Consider the following 15,835-nt stretch of genomic DNA (forward strand, 5'->3'; position numbering starts at 1 on the left):
AGCTTCTGCTCCTCCCAGGGGCTCTACATCTTGAGCCCAGAATATCTACAATGTTTTCAAGGGGTCGGTCTCCTCTCTCCATGGAGCTGAGGCATTTTGAGATCACGTGATGGAGCCCCAGTACCCTCCTGGTCGGGACCCACCTGCTGTTTTCCTATCCTTCCTCCTGGCCAATTTAGGCCTGGAGCCCGAGGGGCAAGCAGGGGGTTCCTGGAGGGCAGCTGTGGGGAAGACAGCAGAAGTGGATGAGAAAGCGCAGGCAGGGGTGGCTGCTTAGGGGGCTGCTTCCCACTCGGGGACATCACAGCTGCCAGCATGGCGACCTCCACCAGGTCAGGGCCTGTCATCCCTGACCCCTGCAGCCCATGGCGAGGCAAACCTGCCAAGCTGTGCCTCCCACCCGCCTCTCACCTCTTAGCTCCCAGCTGGACACCCAGGGACCAGACGCAGAGGACCTCGGGGTGGGGACTAAGAACAGCATTTATTGTTCACGCCTCCAGTGAACACCCCAGCCTGCAAACCCCCAGGTTGGAGTGGGGGCCGAGCCCTTCAGCCGGTCAGAGGCCAGGCTGTGAGGTCCCGTGCACGGAGCCAGCATGACCTGGAACTCACACCGTGTTGCTGGATCCAGGCAGGTCCCTGGGGGAGACCCCACTGGGTGTCAGGCAGGCGGCAGGGGCTGAGGTTCAGAGGGGCTGCTCGACCATCTGCTCCTGCATCGTCCTCAGACCAGGTAGCTGCCGGCAGGGAGGGGGCTTCCCTGAGGGAGGGGAGGACTGCCCCACCGAACAATGCCCCAGCTCCTCCCAGACCAGAGGCCTGAGGTCGGCCTGGGCGCCTGGTGTCCTATCCAGGCCCCTGGGCCCGCCCTGCACTGAAGTCCGTGGAGGGCCCGGCCAGGCACGTACAGGGCCGGGGCTCAGCCCAGCTCAGTGGGTCCGCTTGCTGTCCAGAATTGCCCTCCAGTCATCTGCCCACGAGTGCAGCCTGCGGCTGGGGGGCTGCAGCTGCGTGTGGCGGTTGTGACAGGCTGTGAACAGGACATGCTCCCAGCTGGGATTCGGCTCGGCTCCTGGGGGAGAGAGTAGCACCTCAGGCCCATGGCAGGAGCCCTAGGTGGGTCACACCAGCCCACTGGATGAGGACCTCCTTGCAGCTCTGGACCCCATCACAGGTGCTCATTGGAGGCTGACCCTCGAGATGTCCGCCTGACCTGCCCCCATGCCCAGCCATCCTGCCCCCATGCCCAGGCCAGCTTTGTCACCAGCTGTTGACCGTGGGCCCCACAAGTCCCTCAAGCTTCAAGTCCCTCGTGTGGATTCCACTTTCTGGATGCTGATGGGGGTAGAGATGAGGATGTTTCCCCAGCCAGTTCCAGAAGTAATCAAGGAAGGAATGTTTCAAGTTTTCCCACTGAGGTGTCCGAGAGAATAGGATTTAACCCCGGAACTGCTGACGACCACCAGCAGGGGAGCATCTGCCAGAGCATGCAGGCAGAACCAGGAGATAAAGAAACCGAATCTGATGGATGTTGTCTGAGCTCCTAGATTCAGCCACACCTGAAGCCCTCCCAAGAAGAAGAAATGTAAAAAGGCAAAATGGTTGTCTGAGGAGGCCTTACAAATAGCTGAGAAAAGAAAAGAAGCAAAAGGTAAAGGAGAAAAGGAAAGGTATATCCATCTGAATGCAGAGTTTCAAAGAATAGCAGGGAGAGATAAGAAAGTCTTCCTAAGTGATCAATGCCAAGGAATAGAGGAAAACAATAGAATGGGAAAGACTAGAGATCTCTTCAAAAAAATGTGAGATACCAAGGGAACATTTCATGCAAAGATGGGCACAATAAAGGACAGAAGCAGAAGATACTAAGAAGAGGTGGCAAGAATACACAGAAGAACTATATAAAAAAGATCTTAATGACCCAGATAACCACAATGGTGTGATCACTCACCTAGAGCCAGACATCCTGGAATGCGAAGTCAAGTGGCCTTAGGAACTATCACAACAAACAAAGCTAGTGGAGGTGATGAAATTCCAGCTAAGCCATTTCAAATCCTAAAAGATGATGCTGTGAAAGTGCTTCACTCAATATGCCAGCAAATTTGGAAAACTCAGCAATGGTCACAGGACTGGAAAAAGTCCCATTTTCATTCCAATCCCAAAGAATGTTCAAACTACCACACAACTGCATTCATCTCACACGTTAGCAAAACAATGCTCAAAATTCTCCAAGCCAGGCTTCAACAGTACGTGGAACTGTGAACTTCCAGATGTTTAAGCTGGATTTAGAAAAGGCAAGGAACCAGAGATCAAATTCTCAACATTCCTTTGATCACAGAAAAATCAAGAAAATTCCAGAAAAACATCTACTTCTGCGCTTCATTGACTATGCTAAAGCATTTGACTGTGTGGATCACAACAAACTGTGGAAAATTCTTAAAGAGATGAGAATACCAGATTGTCTTACCTGCCTCCTGAGAAATCTGTATGCAAGTCAAGAACCAACAGTTAGAACTGGACATGAACAACGGACTGGTTCCAAATTGAGAAAGGAGTATGTCAAGGCTATATATTGTCACCCTGCTTATTTAACTTATATGCAGAGTACCTCATGTGAAATGCCAGGCTGGATGAAGCATAAGTTGGAATCAAGATTGCTGGGAGAAATATCAATAACATCAGATATGCAGATGATAGCACCATTATGGCAGAAATCGAAGAGGAACCAAAGAGTCTCTTGATAAAAGTGAAAGAGGAGAGTGAAAAAGCTGGCTTAAAACTCAACATTCAGAAAACAAAGATCATGGCATCTGGTCCCATCACTTAATGGCAAATGGATGGGGAAACAATGGAAACAGTGACAGACTATTTTCTTGGGTTCCAAAATCACTGCAGATGGTGGCTAAGGCCATGAAATTAAAAGATGCTTGCTCCTTGAAGAAAAGCTATGACAAACCTAGACACATATTAAAAAGCAGAGACATTACTTTACCAACAAAGGTCAGCCTAGTCAAAGCTATGGTTTTTCCAGGAGTCATGTATGGACATGAGAATTGAACCATAAAGAAAGCTGAGCACCAAAGAATTGATGCTTTTGAACTGCGGTGTTGGAGAAGACTCTTGAGAGTCCCTTGGACTGCAAGGAGATCCAACCAGTCAATCCTAAAGGAAATCCATCCCGAGTGTTTATTGGAACTGATGCTGAAGCTGAAACTCCAATACACTGGTTACCTGATGTGAAGAACTGACTCATTGGAAAAGACCCTGATGCTGGGAAGATTGAGGGCAGGAGGAGACAGGGACAATAGAGGATGAAGTGGTTGGATGGCATCACTGACTTGATGGACATGAGTTTGAGCAAGCTCTGGGAGTTGGTGATGGACAGAGAAGCCATGGGGTTGCAAAGAGTTGGACACTACTGAGCTACTGGATTGAACTGAACTGAACTGAAGCCCTCCCTCCCTAGCTTTTCAGTTTGGTGAACCAATCATTTCTCCTCGCCTTGTTAAGCAAATTCAAGGTTTGTTTATTTTGAGGGGAGGGGGACACCCATAAGCAAAAGGGAAAATACAGCTCCCAAACCACCTTCAACTACAGAAATTAGGTTTTGCTTTCCTGGTTTACATATTAGATTCAGTCCAAAATTAGTTTTCAGGAAAAAAGAAAGGATTCTATTGCTAAAAAGAAAGGATTCTGTTGCTTAAAAGAAATGTTTGGCAGCCAGAGTCTGGCCCTCATTTGACAGAAAGGCAAGGCTTCAAGGTGTATGGTGACTCAATCAAGGCTGCCCCAGTGCATTACCCCTGGGTTGGACCGCTCTCCCTGACTCCCTGGGGGTGCATGTGGGGAAGAAGCTTGTCTCCCTGCAAGGGAGGAGGCTCAGCTCAAGGTTCAGGGCTGGACAGGACGCCTCACACAAATCTGGTGACTGTGGGGCTGGGGGACGGGCACTCGGGTTGGGGCCCCCATGCCCCCCCTACTTCAGGCCACTTGCCTGTGATGTCCACCCGGTCGTCTATGAGGAGGTCGGCGGAGACCACGGTCTTGTCTCTGGTCAGCACCATCTGCTCCAGGAAGTCAGGGCCAAAGTGCTTCTCCACCCAGGCATACTGGAACAAGAGCGGGCCAAGGGGAGGGGGCCATGAGGCCAGGGCACTGCCAGGGAGACTACCAAGGGGAGGGGGCCATGAGGCCAGCACACTGCCAGGGAGACTGCCCACGTGCAGGGGACCACAGGGCCATCCCGGTCCACAACTACGAAGCGGCAGTACCGCTGCTCTGAATAAACACCCCAACCCAGCTCAGGTCCCCCATGCACCCTGCAAGGCTCCAGCTCAAGGAAACTGGATGCAACCCTTAGGTGCATCATCCCTTCCAGAAGCCCTGACCGGCCTGCCTTCCAGGCCTACCTGAGCTTTGGTCTGGAGGCCACATGGGAACTGGACCCACTGGGAGTGGGTGTGTGGTGCCAGAGCCAGGGATACAGGCGTGTCTGGGGGCTCCCCCAACACCCTGCTCCGACTGACCTTCCCCAGCAGATGGGGAACCCGCACAAATGACCCACTTCTCTTAAAGCCCCTCCACGGTCACAAAGTAACACGAACATCCCAGAATAACTGGGTGCTGTTAGGTTCACAAAACCGCTTCGTAAGGCTGTCTCCTTGCCAAGCTGGGTCTGCGAGAACAAGCTGACATCTGGACCATCCAGGACTCGGACACTCCAGGCCTGGCTTTGCTTAAAAACCCTTCAGAGGCCTTGGGGTGTTGAAGCCCAAACCACTGGTTCTGTAAAGGCCCTGCCTTTCAGCCTCTCCCTCCCCCTCCCGCTTCTGCCCCTGCGCCTCCCCCAGGTCTCTTGGCCTTTGCTCAGCTGTCCCACCACTCACAACTGGTCCTCCCAGTTCCTCCCTTCCCCAGGGAGCCAGCCTGGGCTTCTGGGCTTCCTCCCTGCTGGCCCACAGAGCCTGGGACACCTGTCTCTTTTCCTGCCACGCTGTCCTCAGCTCCCAAGAGCAGAGAGAGGCATTTTTAAGCCCCAGATGCCCAGTGTTGTAGCAGGGGCCTGGTAACTGTTTCCTGAATGACAAATGTATTTACTTTTTTATTGCTAAAGTAATGGCTAATCAAAGAGATTTTAAAAAATCAAGAAAAGTCAGAGAAACATCTATAGTTGACAGAATTTCCTTCCTTCTCTTTTTAACGTTTGGGAGGAGGCCCCGGCCCAGACCCCTAGCCCTTCCCCAGGATGCAAGCAAGTTGAGCAGAGGCCCCACAGCAGGTGTCTCACCTTCTCGAAGGGACAGTACTTGTACATCTTGATGGGGCTCGTGCAAATGAAGACGTCAGTGCTGGGGAGAGAACGGGCTGGTGAGGCTGTGTGCCCACAACCCCCCTGCCTGGGCCCGCACCTGCCCCCAAGCCCCTACCATGGCCCCAGCCACCACGTGGGACACCAGCCCGGAGCCTGCAAACCACACGGCAGCCCACAGGCAGCCAGCCACGCAGAGGTGAGGAGCCACCACCCAGACGTGATAGGAACTACTGGGGAAGGTGAGCAGCATCCAGCCAGGGAGGCTTTACAGGACAGAACCAGTTATCAGGGACATCAGGGCCCTGCTCGATGCGGAGCCAAGAAACCTGCAAGCCAGAGTCTGGGTCAAGGGCTGGTCCTCCTGGGCCCTCAGGGACCCCTGAGGTTTGTGCTGCACCAGCGCCTCCCACAACCCCAGACCCAGCACCCACCAACAGTGCCAGCGGGTCACCTGCCCTCGGGGTCGCACCCATGGGACACTGTGTCCCAGCTCCTTCTCTCTGCAAAGTGGTCCCGAGAGGCCTCAGTTAGACTGCGGCCCTGGATCTCTCCTGCTGTGTCTCCGTGGAGTTGCCTGTTCCGGACATTTCACGTTAACAGAACCCCACAGCACGCGGTCTTGTCCTTTGGGGTCGTGTTTTCAAGGGCACTGGAACTTCAGGTCTCTTTCTCACCCGGTGATGTCACAGTGATGTACATGCTGCCAGGATGGAGGGCGCAGCTGCTTCCCCCAGGCATCAAGCTGCTAGGGACACCAGTGCTCAGGGGCCCGGTGGATCTGCACCTCGATTTCTCTCGGTGAAACTGCTGGGTTACAGCAGGCTCCATGCCCAGGGGACATGGCTGCTGAGGCAGCAGCTGCATCTGTTTCAATCCCACCATCAGTGACAAGGACTTCAAGCTCCCTCCATCCTTGTCTATACTCGTCTTTCTTGTCATGGTCGTTCCGTGGGCTTCCCACTGTGATTGTGACTCATTTCCCTAAGGAGAATAACGCGGAGGCAAACTTCACATGCTTAGTTGCCATCTGGAGCTCTTCTTTGGAGAAATGCCAAACTCAGCGCCCGAGCCTGTGGTTTTAAAACCTAAGTGAGATGACACCCTTCTCTCTTCAACCACGTGCCCCATATCCTTCCTGCTCCACACTCGCTGAAACCTTGGACTCCTTTGTTACCAAATCAGCATAATCCTTGCTCTCCCGGGGCCTTGTACCCCTGCCCACTCTGCACTTCACTATTCACTTCGACCCTGCAGGTCTGGGGTCAGATGTCACCTTCTTGGAGAAGCATCTGTACCTGAACGAGCCCCTCCTGGGCAACCTCCAACACAAAGCATTAGACACAAGGCTATCCACTTGGTTATGACTCGACTCCTCTCTCCGTGCAAGCTTTGGGGACAGACTGATCATCAGAATTGTCTACCCAGCTAAGATCCAGAGTGGAAGTAAAGGGCCAATGTATGTCGCAGGCTGGAATGTCTGCAAAATAAAGCAGCTGAGAAAAAGCTCCAGAACCCACATGCCTCCTCTGCCGCCCCCTAAAGAATCCTCAAACATGTCTGCAAACTAACAAGTTCTGGGAACCCACTCCACCACGAAAAGAAACCTCTCATGGACCTCCCCATGCTGCTTTGGCCAAAGGACACTCTTCTTGCTGCACACCTATTAAATCCTGCCGAGTAATAACAGTGGCAGCTAACGCTTACACTGTGTGCATTTTACAGGTGAAGAGACCGAGTCACAGAGAGTTTAGAAACGTGCTATGGGTCTGATTCTGGAGAAGTGGGCTCACTCTGGTTCACACTGAGCCTTAACCATCATGCAACCCAGCTCCCCAGACTACAGCTGGTGAGTGTGGTCTAGACAAGCTTTTTAAAAGCTTTATATCGAAAAAATAAAATAAAATAAAAGCTTTATATGGGACTCCTCTGGGGGTCCAGTGCTTAAGAATCTGCCATGCAATGCAGGGGACACATGTTTGATCCCTGACTGGGGAACAAAGATCCCACATGCTGCAGAGCAACCAAGTCTGCACCCCACAACTAGAGTCCATGTACTGCGACCAGAGATCCCGCACGATACAACCAAGACCCAAAACAGCTGGAAAAACAAAAAAAAGGCTTTGGTGCAAAAGCTTTTTACACGTTCTCTGCCTCTCTGGGCTTTTGCTACAGGTGGAAGAAGTTATATCACACCACTCCACTGTAAATCAAGTTCAAATCATAGACTAGAATAGAATATACTGCTCAGAGGGCCTGATGTCTATCACATTAGAACCTTGAAGGCTGATGAAGTTCAAAGGCAGTTACATGGTATGTGCATACGTGCTGAGTCACTTCAGTCGTGTCTGACTCTGTGTGACCCTATGGACTGTAGCCTGCCAGGTTCCTCTGTCTCTGGGATTCTCCAGGGAATAATACTGGAGTGGGATGCTGTCCCCTCCTCCAGGGAATCTTCTCAACCCAGGGGTTGAATCCACGCCTCTTATGCCTCCTGAACTGGCAGGTGTGTTCTTTACCACCACCACCACCTGGGAAGGCCAGTTACATGGCACTGCTGCTGCTAAGTCGCTTCAGTCATGTCCAACTCTGTGTGACCCCATAGACAGCAGCCCACCAGGCTCCCCAGTCCCTGGGATTCTCCAGGCAAGGACACCGGAGTGGGTTGCCATTTCCTTCTCCAATGCATGAAAGTGAAAAGTGAAAGGGAAGTCGCTCAGTTGTGTCTGACTCTTCACGACCCCAAGGACTGCAGCCTACCAGGCTCCTCTGTCCATGGATTTTCCAGGCAAGAATACTGGAGTGGGGTGCCATTGCCTTCTCCGGTTACATGGCACAACCAAGGCCAAATCACACCAAATATTTGATTTGTCATTGTGACTACTAAATTCAAGCAAAACTGTGACCAATAAAAGTTATGCAAGCCTAGAAAGAAATCCTAACATTTATGGGCAATTGACTTTTGACAAGGAAGCCATGACCATTCCATGGAGGAAAAGAACGGTCTTTTCAACAAATGGCTCTGGGACAACTGGATTTCCCACACGAAAAAGAAGGAAGTAGAACCTCACACCACTTGAGAAAAATTAACTCAAAATGAATCAAACAAACTGAACAAAAGAGCTAAACCTATACCACTCTTAGAAGAAAACACAGGAGCAAATCTTTGTGACCTTGGGCTAGGCAAAGGATCCTTAAAGATGGCACCAAAAACACAAACAGCAAAAGAATATAACAGATAAATTTAACTACATCAAAATAAAAACTTTGGGTTCCAAAGGACACCAGCAAGAAAGTAAAACAACAATCATAGAATAAGAAACTGTATTTGCAAGTCATATATCTCACACGGGACTTGTTACCCAGAATAAATAAAGAGCTCTTAAGAATTAACAATAACAAAAATGACAAATAACCCAATGGAAAAAAAGTTAGCCAAGGATCTGAATAAACATTTATCCTAAAAGGACAGACAGCTGATATGCACACCAAAAGAAGCTGCATAGCATTTGTCTTCAGAGAAATGCAGATTAAAACCACAATGAGACACCACATCACACCCACCAGGACGGCTGGAATAAAAAAGACCACAGCTAAATAAAATAAATATATATTTTTAAAAAGAGACTTCCCCGGTGGTCCAGCGGGTAAGACTCCATCCTCCCAATGCAGAGGGCCTAAGGTTCGATCCCTGGTCAGGGAACTAGATCCCCGCATGCTGCAACTAACACCTGGTACAGCCAAATAAATCACAAATAAAATAAATATTAAAAAAATAATAAAAGACTACAGCCAGGGCTGGGAGGAGGAGCTGGATCCCTCCGATGTTACTACTGGGAACGTAAAACATGCAGCTGAAAACAGTTTGGATTCAGCCCATGACCTGGCAGTTCCGCTCCTGGGTACACACCTAAGAGAAGCAAAAACAAGTGACCACAAAGACCTGTAGGTGAACGTTCACAGCAGTGTTAGTCTCCATATTTAAAAAGAAGAAACACCCCAAGGTCTACCAGTTAATGAGCAGATGGACAGAACACGGTGGGCCACAAGACTGACAGTCACTTGGCAGTGAAAGGAGATGAAATGCTGATTCACTCTGGGACACAGATAAACCGGAAACGTGCTGAGTGAAAGAAGCGGCCACAGAAGGCCAGATACCATAAGAAATGTGTATGAAACGTCCAAAAGAGGCAAATCCAGGGACAGGAGGCCTACTGCGGTTGCCATGGGCGGTGGGGGGAGGGCAGCGACTGTGGATGGTCCAGGGTTTCTCTGCAGGGGATGGGGAGCGGATAGGCTGTGAAGCTGATGACGGTGATGGGTGAACACCTCTGTGACTCCACTGAAAACCACCTGGGTGTGGGCTGCATGAATTACACCTCAGTAAGACGACTGTTTTTTAAGCTCTCAGAGGAGGAGCACTGTGTTACTGGATTGCGGTGGGCACTGGTTCCAGGTGCAGGGGGGCTTCAGCTCACAGAGTCAGGCAGATGTCTCCCCCTCCTCCTGCTGCCACCTCCTCCCCATCTCTCCCAGGTCCCCATTGCACCCCTTCACACATGTGGCCCTGTGTTATCAGAGTCTTCCTGAGTGATGTCCTGTTCACCGCCTGCTCCCCGGCTGCACTATAAGCTCCAGGGTTGCAGGGAACGAGTCTAACAGAGGGTTCTCAGGGATTTGTTGAATAAATGAACCCAGGACACCCAGCAAAGCATGTCAAACTAGATTCCACATTCTCCCAAGTTACTAGATGGAAGCATCTTAGCCTGCAGAGAGGCCCTGGAGGATTTACCAAGCCAGCCCATGCAGGGTGCAGGGCAAGCAGGAGGAAGACAGGCAGAGGGCACGCAGGACGGGGCGTGGACCCTGGGCCGGGACAGACTTACCTCTCCAGGTTGGCCATCTGTTTCACGGCTTCCACAGCCCCAGGGAGAGGTTCGAGGTCAAAGAAGAAGTTCTCAGACTCCCAGATGCTGATGGCCTTCTCCTGAGAAGAGGGGGGAAAAAGCAGGTGACACCCGGGGTCCTCAGCACCCTAAGCCCCACATCTGAGGGTAGTCTTCCTGAAGGCGGGTTGGTGGAGTAGACGTGTACTCCAGCCCCTCTCCAGAAGGGGCCCAGCTTCCACAAGGATCCAGCAGGAGTCAGCTACAGGGTTCAGAAGCTGGCTTTGCTGGAGGCCCTGTGGGAGTCAGAGGGCGGGAAGGCTGGGCTTCAGGAACCATGCCCTTGCCTGATTCTAAGGGCCAGAGCACCTTGGAGGCTGCAAGGGCGGGCCAGGCCCTGCCTTGATGCTGAAGCCCTCACTCACGTTCAGTAGCTGGAGGAGCTCAGGCCCTTCCGAGCCCCGTGGAATAAGAGCATGGGCAGAAGGTGGGCATGGCTGCTCAACACCACCAAAGCAGCTCCTTATCTGTGCTATGTGTTGGGATGCCAATAAAGTTTTTTTTTTTTTTTTAATATTCTGCTGTTTTAAAGTTTAAAAGTCCCAAATGCAGACCCTCATTTCACATGTGAGAAAACCAAGGCTCAGAATAGGGACAAGACCAACTTAATGTCACACAGCAAAATGGTAGCTTCCAACCACCTGGCGAGGAGTGCCCACTTTATGCTGCTGGCCACATTCAAGTCTGCAGTATGCCACGTCCTTCCAGGGCCAGGCCAAGGGGAAAGTGAGAAACCCCAGCCTCTGAGAAGCGAGAAACAGATCCCCCTCAGGTCAGAAGCCCCCCGTCCCAGAACAAGTGCTTCCCCCACAATGAGCACACGGAGGTCACACAGGTAGGAGGTTAACTCAATGGATTTAAGCAAACCAGTGCTTACTGCTAACATACACTATGTCTGACTCTCACAACCCTCAAGGGGCAAGAACTGCCATCCCCAGGATACAAATGAAGCAGCTGGGCTTCACAGGCTGTTTTCAAAGCCACTCTCTGTGACTGGTGGAAAGCAGGCTGGAGGAGGAGTCAGAAGTGCTGGCCCTGGCGGTGTGACCTGGGCTAACCACTTCACCTCTGAGCAACGCCCAGCTTCCCTTCCTACCCCCAACCTGCCCTGAAACCCTGGTCAAGGCATTTCTTCTCTCTGAGATCAGTTCAACTGTCCAATAGTGTAAGATTCTAAGTCAGTTACAATGAGCTATGCCTTCCTCTGCCCTGCCTACCCCTCGGTATGTGAAGATCAAAGGAAATACAGACAGACCCATGTTTTGTAAACCATGGCTGCCTCTGTGCGTAAGCTGGGTGCCTGACTGGGTGCTTCTCAGGCAGACACTGGACCAGTTGTGCCACAGGAGACCCAGGGAGGTCCTGCTGTGAGCGGTGCTGGAGATAAGGTCACATGTGCCTCTATCAAAGCCCCATTGCCTGCAAGGTTCCCAGGGGCTGAAATGCACAGCAAGCTCTTGCAATAGCCCTCCTTGGTGCCCCTGGAGCTCTGCTCCCAGGCCTTGGAAACCAGCAAATCATTCCCCACAGAGCCAGAGTCTGCACATGGGCACAAGGGACTGGCAGAGCCACTCGCCTGAGAGCTTGGGGTGGGCTTCCCTTCCGCATGGTAACGCAGTCCTGGGAGGAAAGAGGTACTGAGAGTGCACTGCTTAGCGCCCTCTGTGAATGAACACACACGGGGTGCAGGAGGACGTCAGAGCCTGCAAAGTTACTAGGGCGTTTTTAACTGGGTATCAGGACTGGGAGGAGTCAGCACCCCAGGCTTGGTGTTTGTGAACAGAAGGGGCACTTGATTTCCTTTGGAACACTGGCCCCTCCACAAACCAAAATTCTGTCAAGATGCCGTTCGTGAGTCACAGAGCTGGCACTTGTTGGGTGAGGACAGAGGACAGGACCGGATGACCTTGGGACGCAGACGGACTGTTGGATCCTGGCTGCCCCTTTCACAAGGGAGAAAATCAAGCCTGCCTCAGAGAGGAGGGGATGCAGGCTAGCTGGGTTACAGAACAGGCTCTCAAATCCTATCAGCTCCCCTGGCAGCCACCTCAGAAGGCCAGCTGAGGGACAGCAGAAAACACTGGGCCTCTAGGTTGGTCCAGGGCAAAATCTGGCTCCTTTCACGAAGCAGTTTAAACGTACAAGCCAAGCCATCTGTCTGGGAGCGAGCCTGGTGTCCCCTCTCCATACACTATGGACTCAGAGAGTAGAGCACTGCGGGAGGCGGCCTGTCAGAGCCCAGGTGCTCAGAGGGGCCGGCAGGGCCAGTGAATAAGCCAAGGAGTAGATCCAAACCCACCGTGACACTGACTCCCTGTGTGCTGTGATGTCCAGAAAGGCTCACAATCTCTCTGGGCCTAATTCTACTGGGAGCCACGCTTTGCTGTAAAAGGGCGAAAAGAATGGATGCTAAAGATGCTCATCAAATCCACGAGGAGGAGAAAACAGTAATGTGACTTGAGGCCAAGTACATCCAAAATTAAGGTCAGTTGAAGATGAGAGAGTTGGGTATATTACGCTTTATGTACTCCTGAATTTTGAGAAGCCCTCGATGACAGCCAACAGCGTGGCCCCCCAGGACTCGGTGCTACGGGAGGCAAGCCCCAGGGCCACGAGCGCCCGGGGCGGGGATGCTCACGCTCAGCCCGGGTTGCAGACGGCCGTACTGCTCCGACACCCAGAAGCCGCGCCGGTCCTCCAGCGCGATGAAGGGCTGGTCGGGGAAGCGAGCGCGGAACTTCCTGAGGAAGCCGCCCTCGAAGTCGGCCAGCACGCCGTCCATGTCCACCAGCACTCGCAGGGCGCGGCCGGCAGGCCCACCAGACGCCCAGCGCCGCCCTGCCGGCCCCGCCGCGCCGCGGGGCGTCCGCGAGCACCAGCCGCGCAGCCGGATCATGGCCCCAGGCGGGCGCTCGCCGCGGGCACCGGGGCCATGACGGCGGGAGAAGACACTGCGGTCCCGGGGCCCGGCGCCGGGCGCGTGGGGTGCGGGGAGCTCACAGAGCGCGCGCGGCGCCGGGGGCGCGCGGGGTACGGGCGGGGGGCGCGGGGCGCGGGGGGCAAGAGCGCGCAAGCTCCAGCCCCAGAGCGAGGCTGCGGTTTCGCCGCCCTTAAAGGGACCCGCGCCGACCGAGGCGGGCCTGAGGGGCGTGGCCTGGAGGATAGTCCGGGGCGCTGGGTTGTCCCCGGGGCGTTCGCAGTCCCCGGATCTCCACTGGCACCTTCTCCTGGGACTCTGGGCCTGGGCTCTCTCCTCCAACTGCCACAGCGAGGATAGAGCAGGCATGTGTCGCAGAGACGTTTACTGAGCCCCTAGAGCATCTCTCAGTGGAGCCTATGGACGAGGTCCTGCCATCTTGGAACTTAAATCTTAGAAGGGGAGATGGACAGGAAGCAAATAAGCCAAGACACAGGCAGAATTTAAGGGAGGGAACCAGAAGAGGGTGATGCGCCCCCTGCTTTACAGTGACTAGCTGGAGAGAGCTGCCAGAACAGACATTCGCCTTGCAGCTATCACAAAGCCTTAATAAAACTGGCGACTTTCAAATGAATCCATAAATGAATATTGTCATGTACCCTGTTATAAGTGGGTTTTGGGAGGAGGGATTTAAAATCTTTTATCCTCACTCTGGTTGAAAAAGAGACAGTTACTATTGTTATGCTCCTGCTGCTGCTGCTAAGTCACTTCAGTCGTGTCCGACTCTGTGCAACCCCAGAGACGGCAGCCCACCAGGCTCCCCTGTCCCTGGGGTTCTCCAGACAAGAACACTGGAGTGGGTTGCCATTTCCTTCTCCAGTGCATGAAAGTGAAAAGTGAAAGGGAAGTCGCTCAGTGGTATCCGACTCTTCACAACCCCATGGACTGCAGCCTACCAAGCTCCTCTGTCCATGGGATTTTCCAGGCAAGAGTACTGGAGTGGGGTGCCATCGCCTTCTCCGACTACTGTTATAGACAAGCTATATTCAACAGACACATCAGGATCCTTCTCATTAACATTCTAGTCACACTAGCATTTTCTCTATTCCAGAAACACCAAACTTATCTGGGTCTTAAGACTTTGGCGTACATTTATTCCTCTCTCTGAAACTCTGCCCAAGATCTCTTTTTTATTTATTGTACTTGTGTGACTGCCTTGGGTCTTAGTTGTGGCACCCTGGAATCTTAGTTGCATCTTGTGGGATCTTTCGTTGTGGCATACCAGCTCCAGAGCTTCTGGCTTAGTAGTTGCCATGCTCAGTTTTAGTTGCTCCGGGTCATGTGGGACCTTAGTTCCCCAACCAGGGATCAAACCAGTGCCCCCTGCATTGCAAGGCAAATTCTTACCTGCTAGACCACCAGGGAAGTCCCCCAGCTCTTTCTCACCCATCTGAACTTGGAAGCATTTCCTGACCTTCCTCTACCCCATCACCGTGTTTTATTTTCTTCATAACATGTGCTAACTCTCTGAAAGTATTTTATTTGCTTGCTTAGTGTCTTACTCTTCAACCAGAACTTCCTGTTAGCAAGAACTTTCTGTTTAGATCACAAATATATGCAGCCCTGTCCCTGGATCTGGCACAGGGTTGGACACATATTAGAGACAAAGTAAGTGTGTTTTCAAAGAATGAAAAACAGAGCTTCCCTGGTGGTACAGTGGATGGGAATCTGCCTGCCAGTGCAGGCAACACAGGTTCCACCCCTGGTCCAGGAAGATCTCACAGGCCGCCGAACAGTTAAGCCCATGGACCACAACTACTGCACCTGTGCTCTAGAGCCCATGTTCTGCAACAAGAGAAGCTCCTGCAATGAGAAGCCCGAGCACCAAGACAAAGGGTAGCCCCACCTCGCCGCAAGTGGAGAAAGCCCTCCTGCAGCAACAAAGACCCAGCACAACCAAAAGTAAATAATAATTTTTTTCTTAAAACGAGAAAACAGATGATTGAATGTGGCATCTCCACTCACTTCTGTGGCTGTTTGTTGTAAGGTGTGTCTTATGTAACTGCCGGGTTTTATACATGACTAGCTTTTAAAGAAAAAGGGAAAATATATTCAAGGTTATCCCTGTAACCATGTCTCTTTCAGTCATTTTCACTCTTGAGAGGAAGAAAGAAGGGTGGGATGTCTCTTAGCGGTACTGAAATGAGTGTGATTTTATTTGTGGGTCCTCTTTGCCACATCCAGGACTCATCAGACTTCAGTGTGCATCAAGGTTACCTGTAGGACTTGTTAAACTCAGATGGCAGGGCACCACCCTCAGAGTTTCTGATGCAGTAAATCTAAAGTGGAATCCAAAAAGTTCCCGGGTGGGACTTAGCTAGCAGTCCAGTGGTTAAGAATCACCATGCAATGCAGGAGACAAGGATGGAACCCCGGTCAGGGAACTAAGATTCCATGTGCCACAGAGCAACTAAGCCCAAGCACCAAAACTACTGAGTCCAGGGCTCCAGAGCCCATGTGCCACAACCAGAGTCTGTGCATGCATGCCTGCTCAGTCGCTTTAGTCGTCTGGGCCTGTGCGACCCTATGGACTGTATCCCACCAGGCTCCTCTGTCCATGGGATTCTCCAGGCAAGAATAGTGGAGTGGGTTGCTGTGCTCTCCTCC

At 52.2% G+C, this 15,835-nt stretch overlaps 1 protein-coding gene across 1 annotated transcript; it reads right to left on the bottom strand.

Annotated features, from left to right (window-relative positions):
* Positions 1–462: 462 nt before the first annotated feature.
* Positions 463–13,289, bottom strand: NT5M (5',3'-nucleotidase, mitochondrial). The gene is made up of 5 exons (XM_027974766.2): positions 12,890–13,289; positions 10,192–10,292; positions 5,285–5,345; positions 3,992–4,106; positions 463–1,072 (listed from the first exon to the last, which is right to left on the bottom strand). The coding sequence occupies exons 1-5, from the start codon at positions 13,145–13,147 to the stop codon at positions 930–932; spliced, it is 678 nt and encodes a 225-aa protein (XP_027830567.1). The 5' UTR covers positions 13,148–13,289; the 3' UTR covers positions 463–929.
* Between the last annotated feature and the right edge of the window lie 2,546 nt (positions 13,290–15,835).

The sequence above is a fragment of the Ovis aries genome, chromosome 11, assembly GCF_016772045.2.
Source record: "Ovis aries strain OAR_USU_Benz2616 breed Rambouillet chromosome 11, ARS-UI_Ramb_v3.0, whole genome shotgun sequence".
NCBI lineage: Eukaryota > Metazoa > Chordata > Mammalia > Artiodactyla > Bovidae > Ovis > Ovis aries.

Excerpts from the sequence above, each read along its gene's own strand:
- NT5M (XM_027974766.2), bottom strand. The coding sequence starts at position 13,147 with ATGATCCGGCTGCGCGGCTGGTGCTCGCGGACGCCCCGCGGCGCGGCG. Across the intron at positions 10,293-12,889 it reads GTCTGCAACCCGGGCTGAGC|GAGAAGGCCATCAGCATCTG; the intron begins GTGAGCATCCCC and ends CCCTCTTCTCAG. Across the intron at positions 4,107-5,284 it reads AGTACTGTCCCTTCGAGAAG|TATGCCTGGGTGGAGAAGCA; the intron begins GTGAGACACCTG and ends CTCTTGTTCCAG.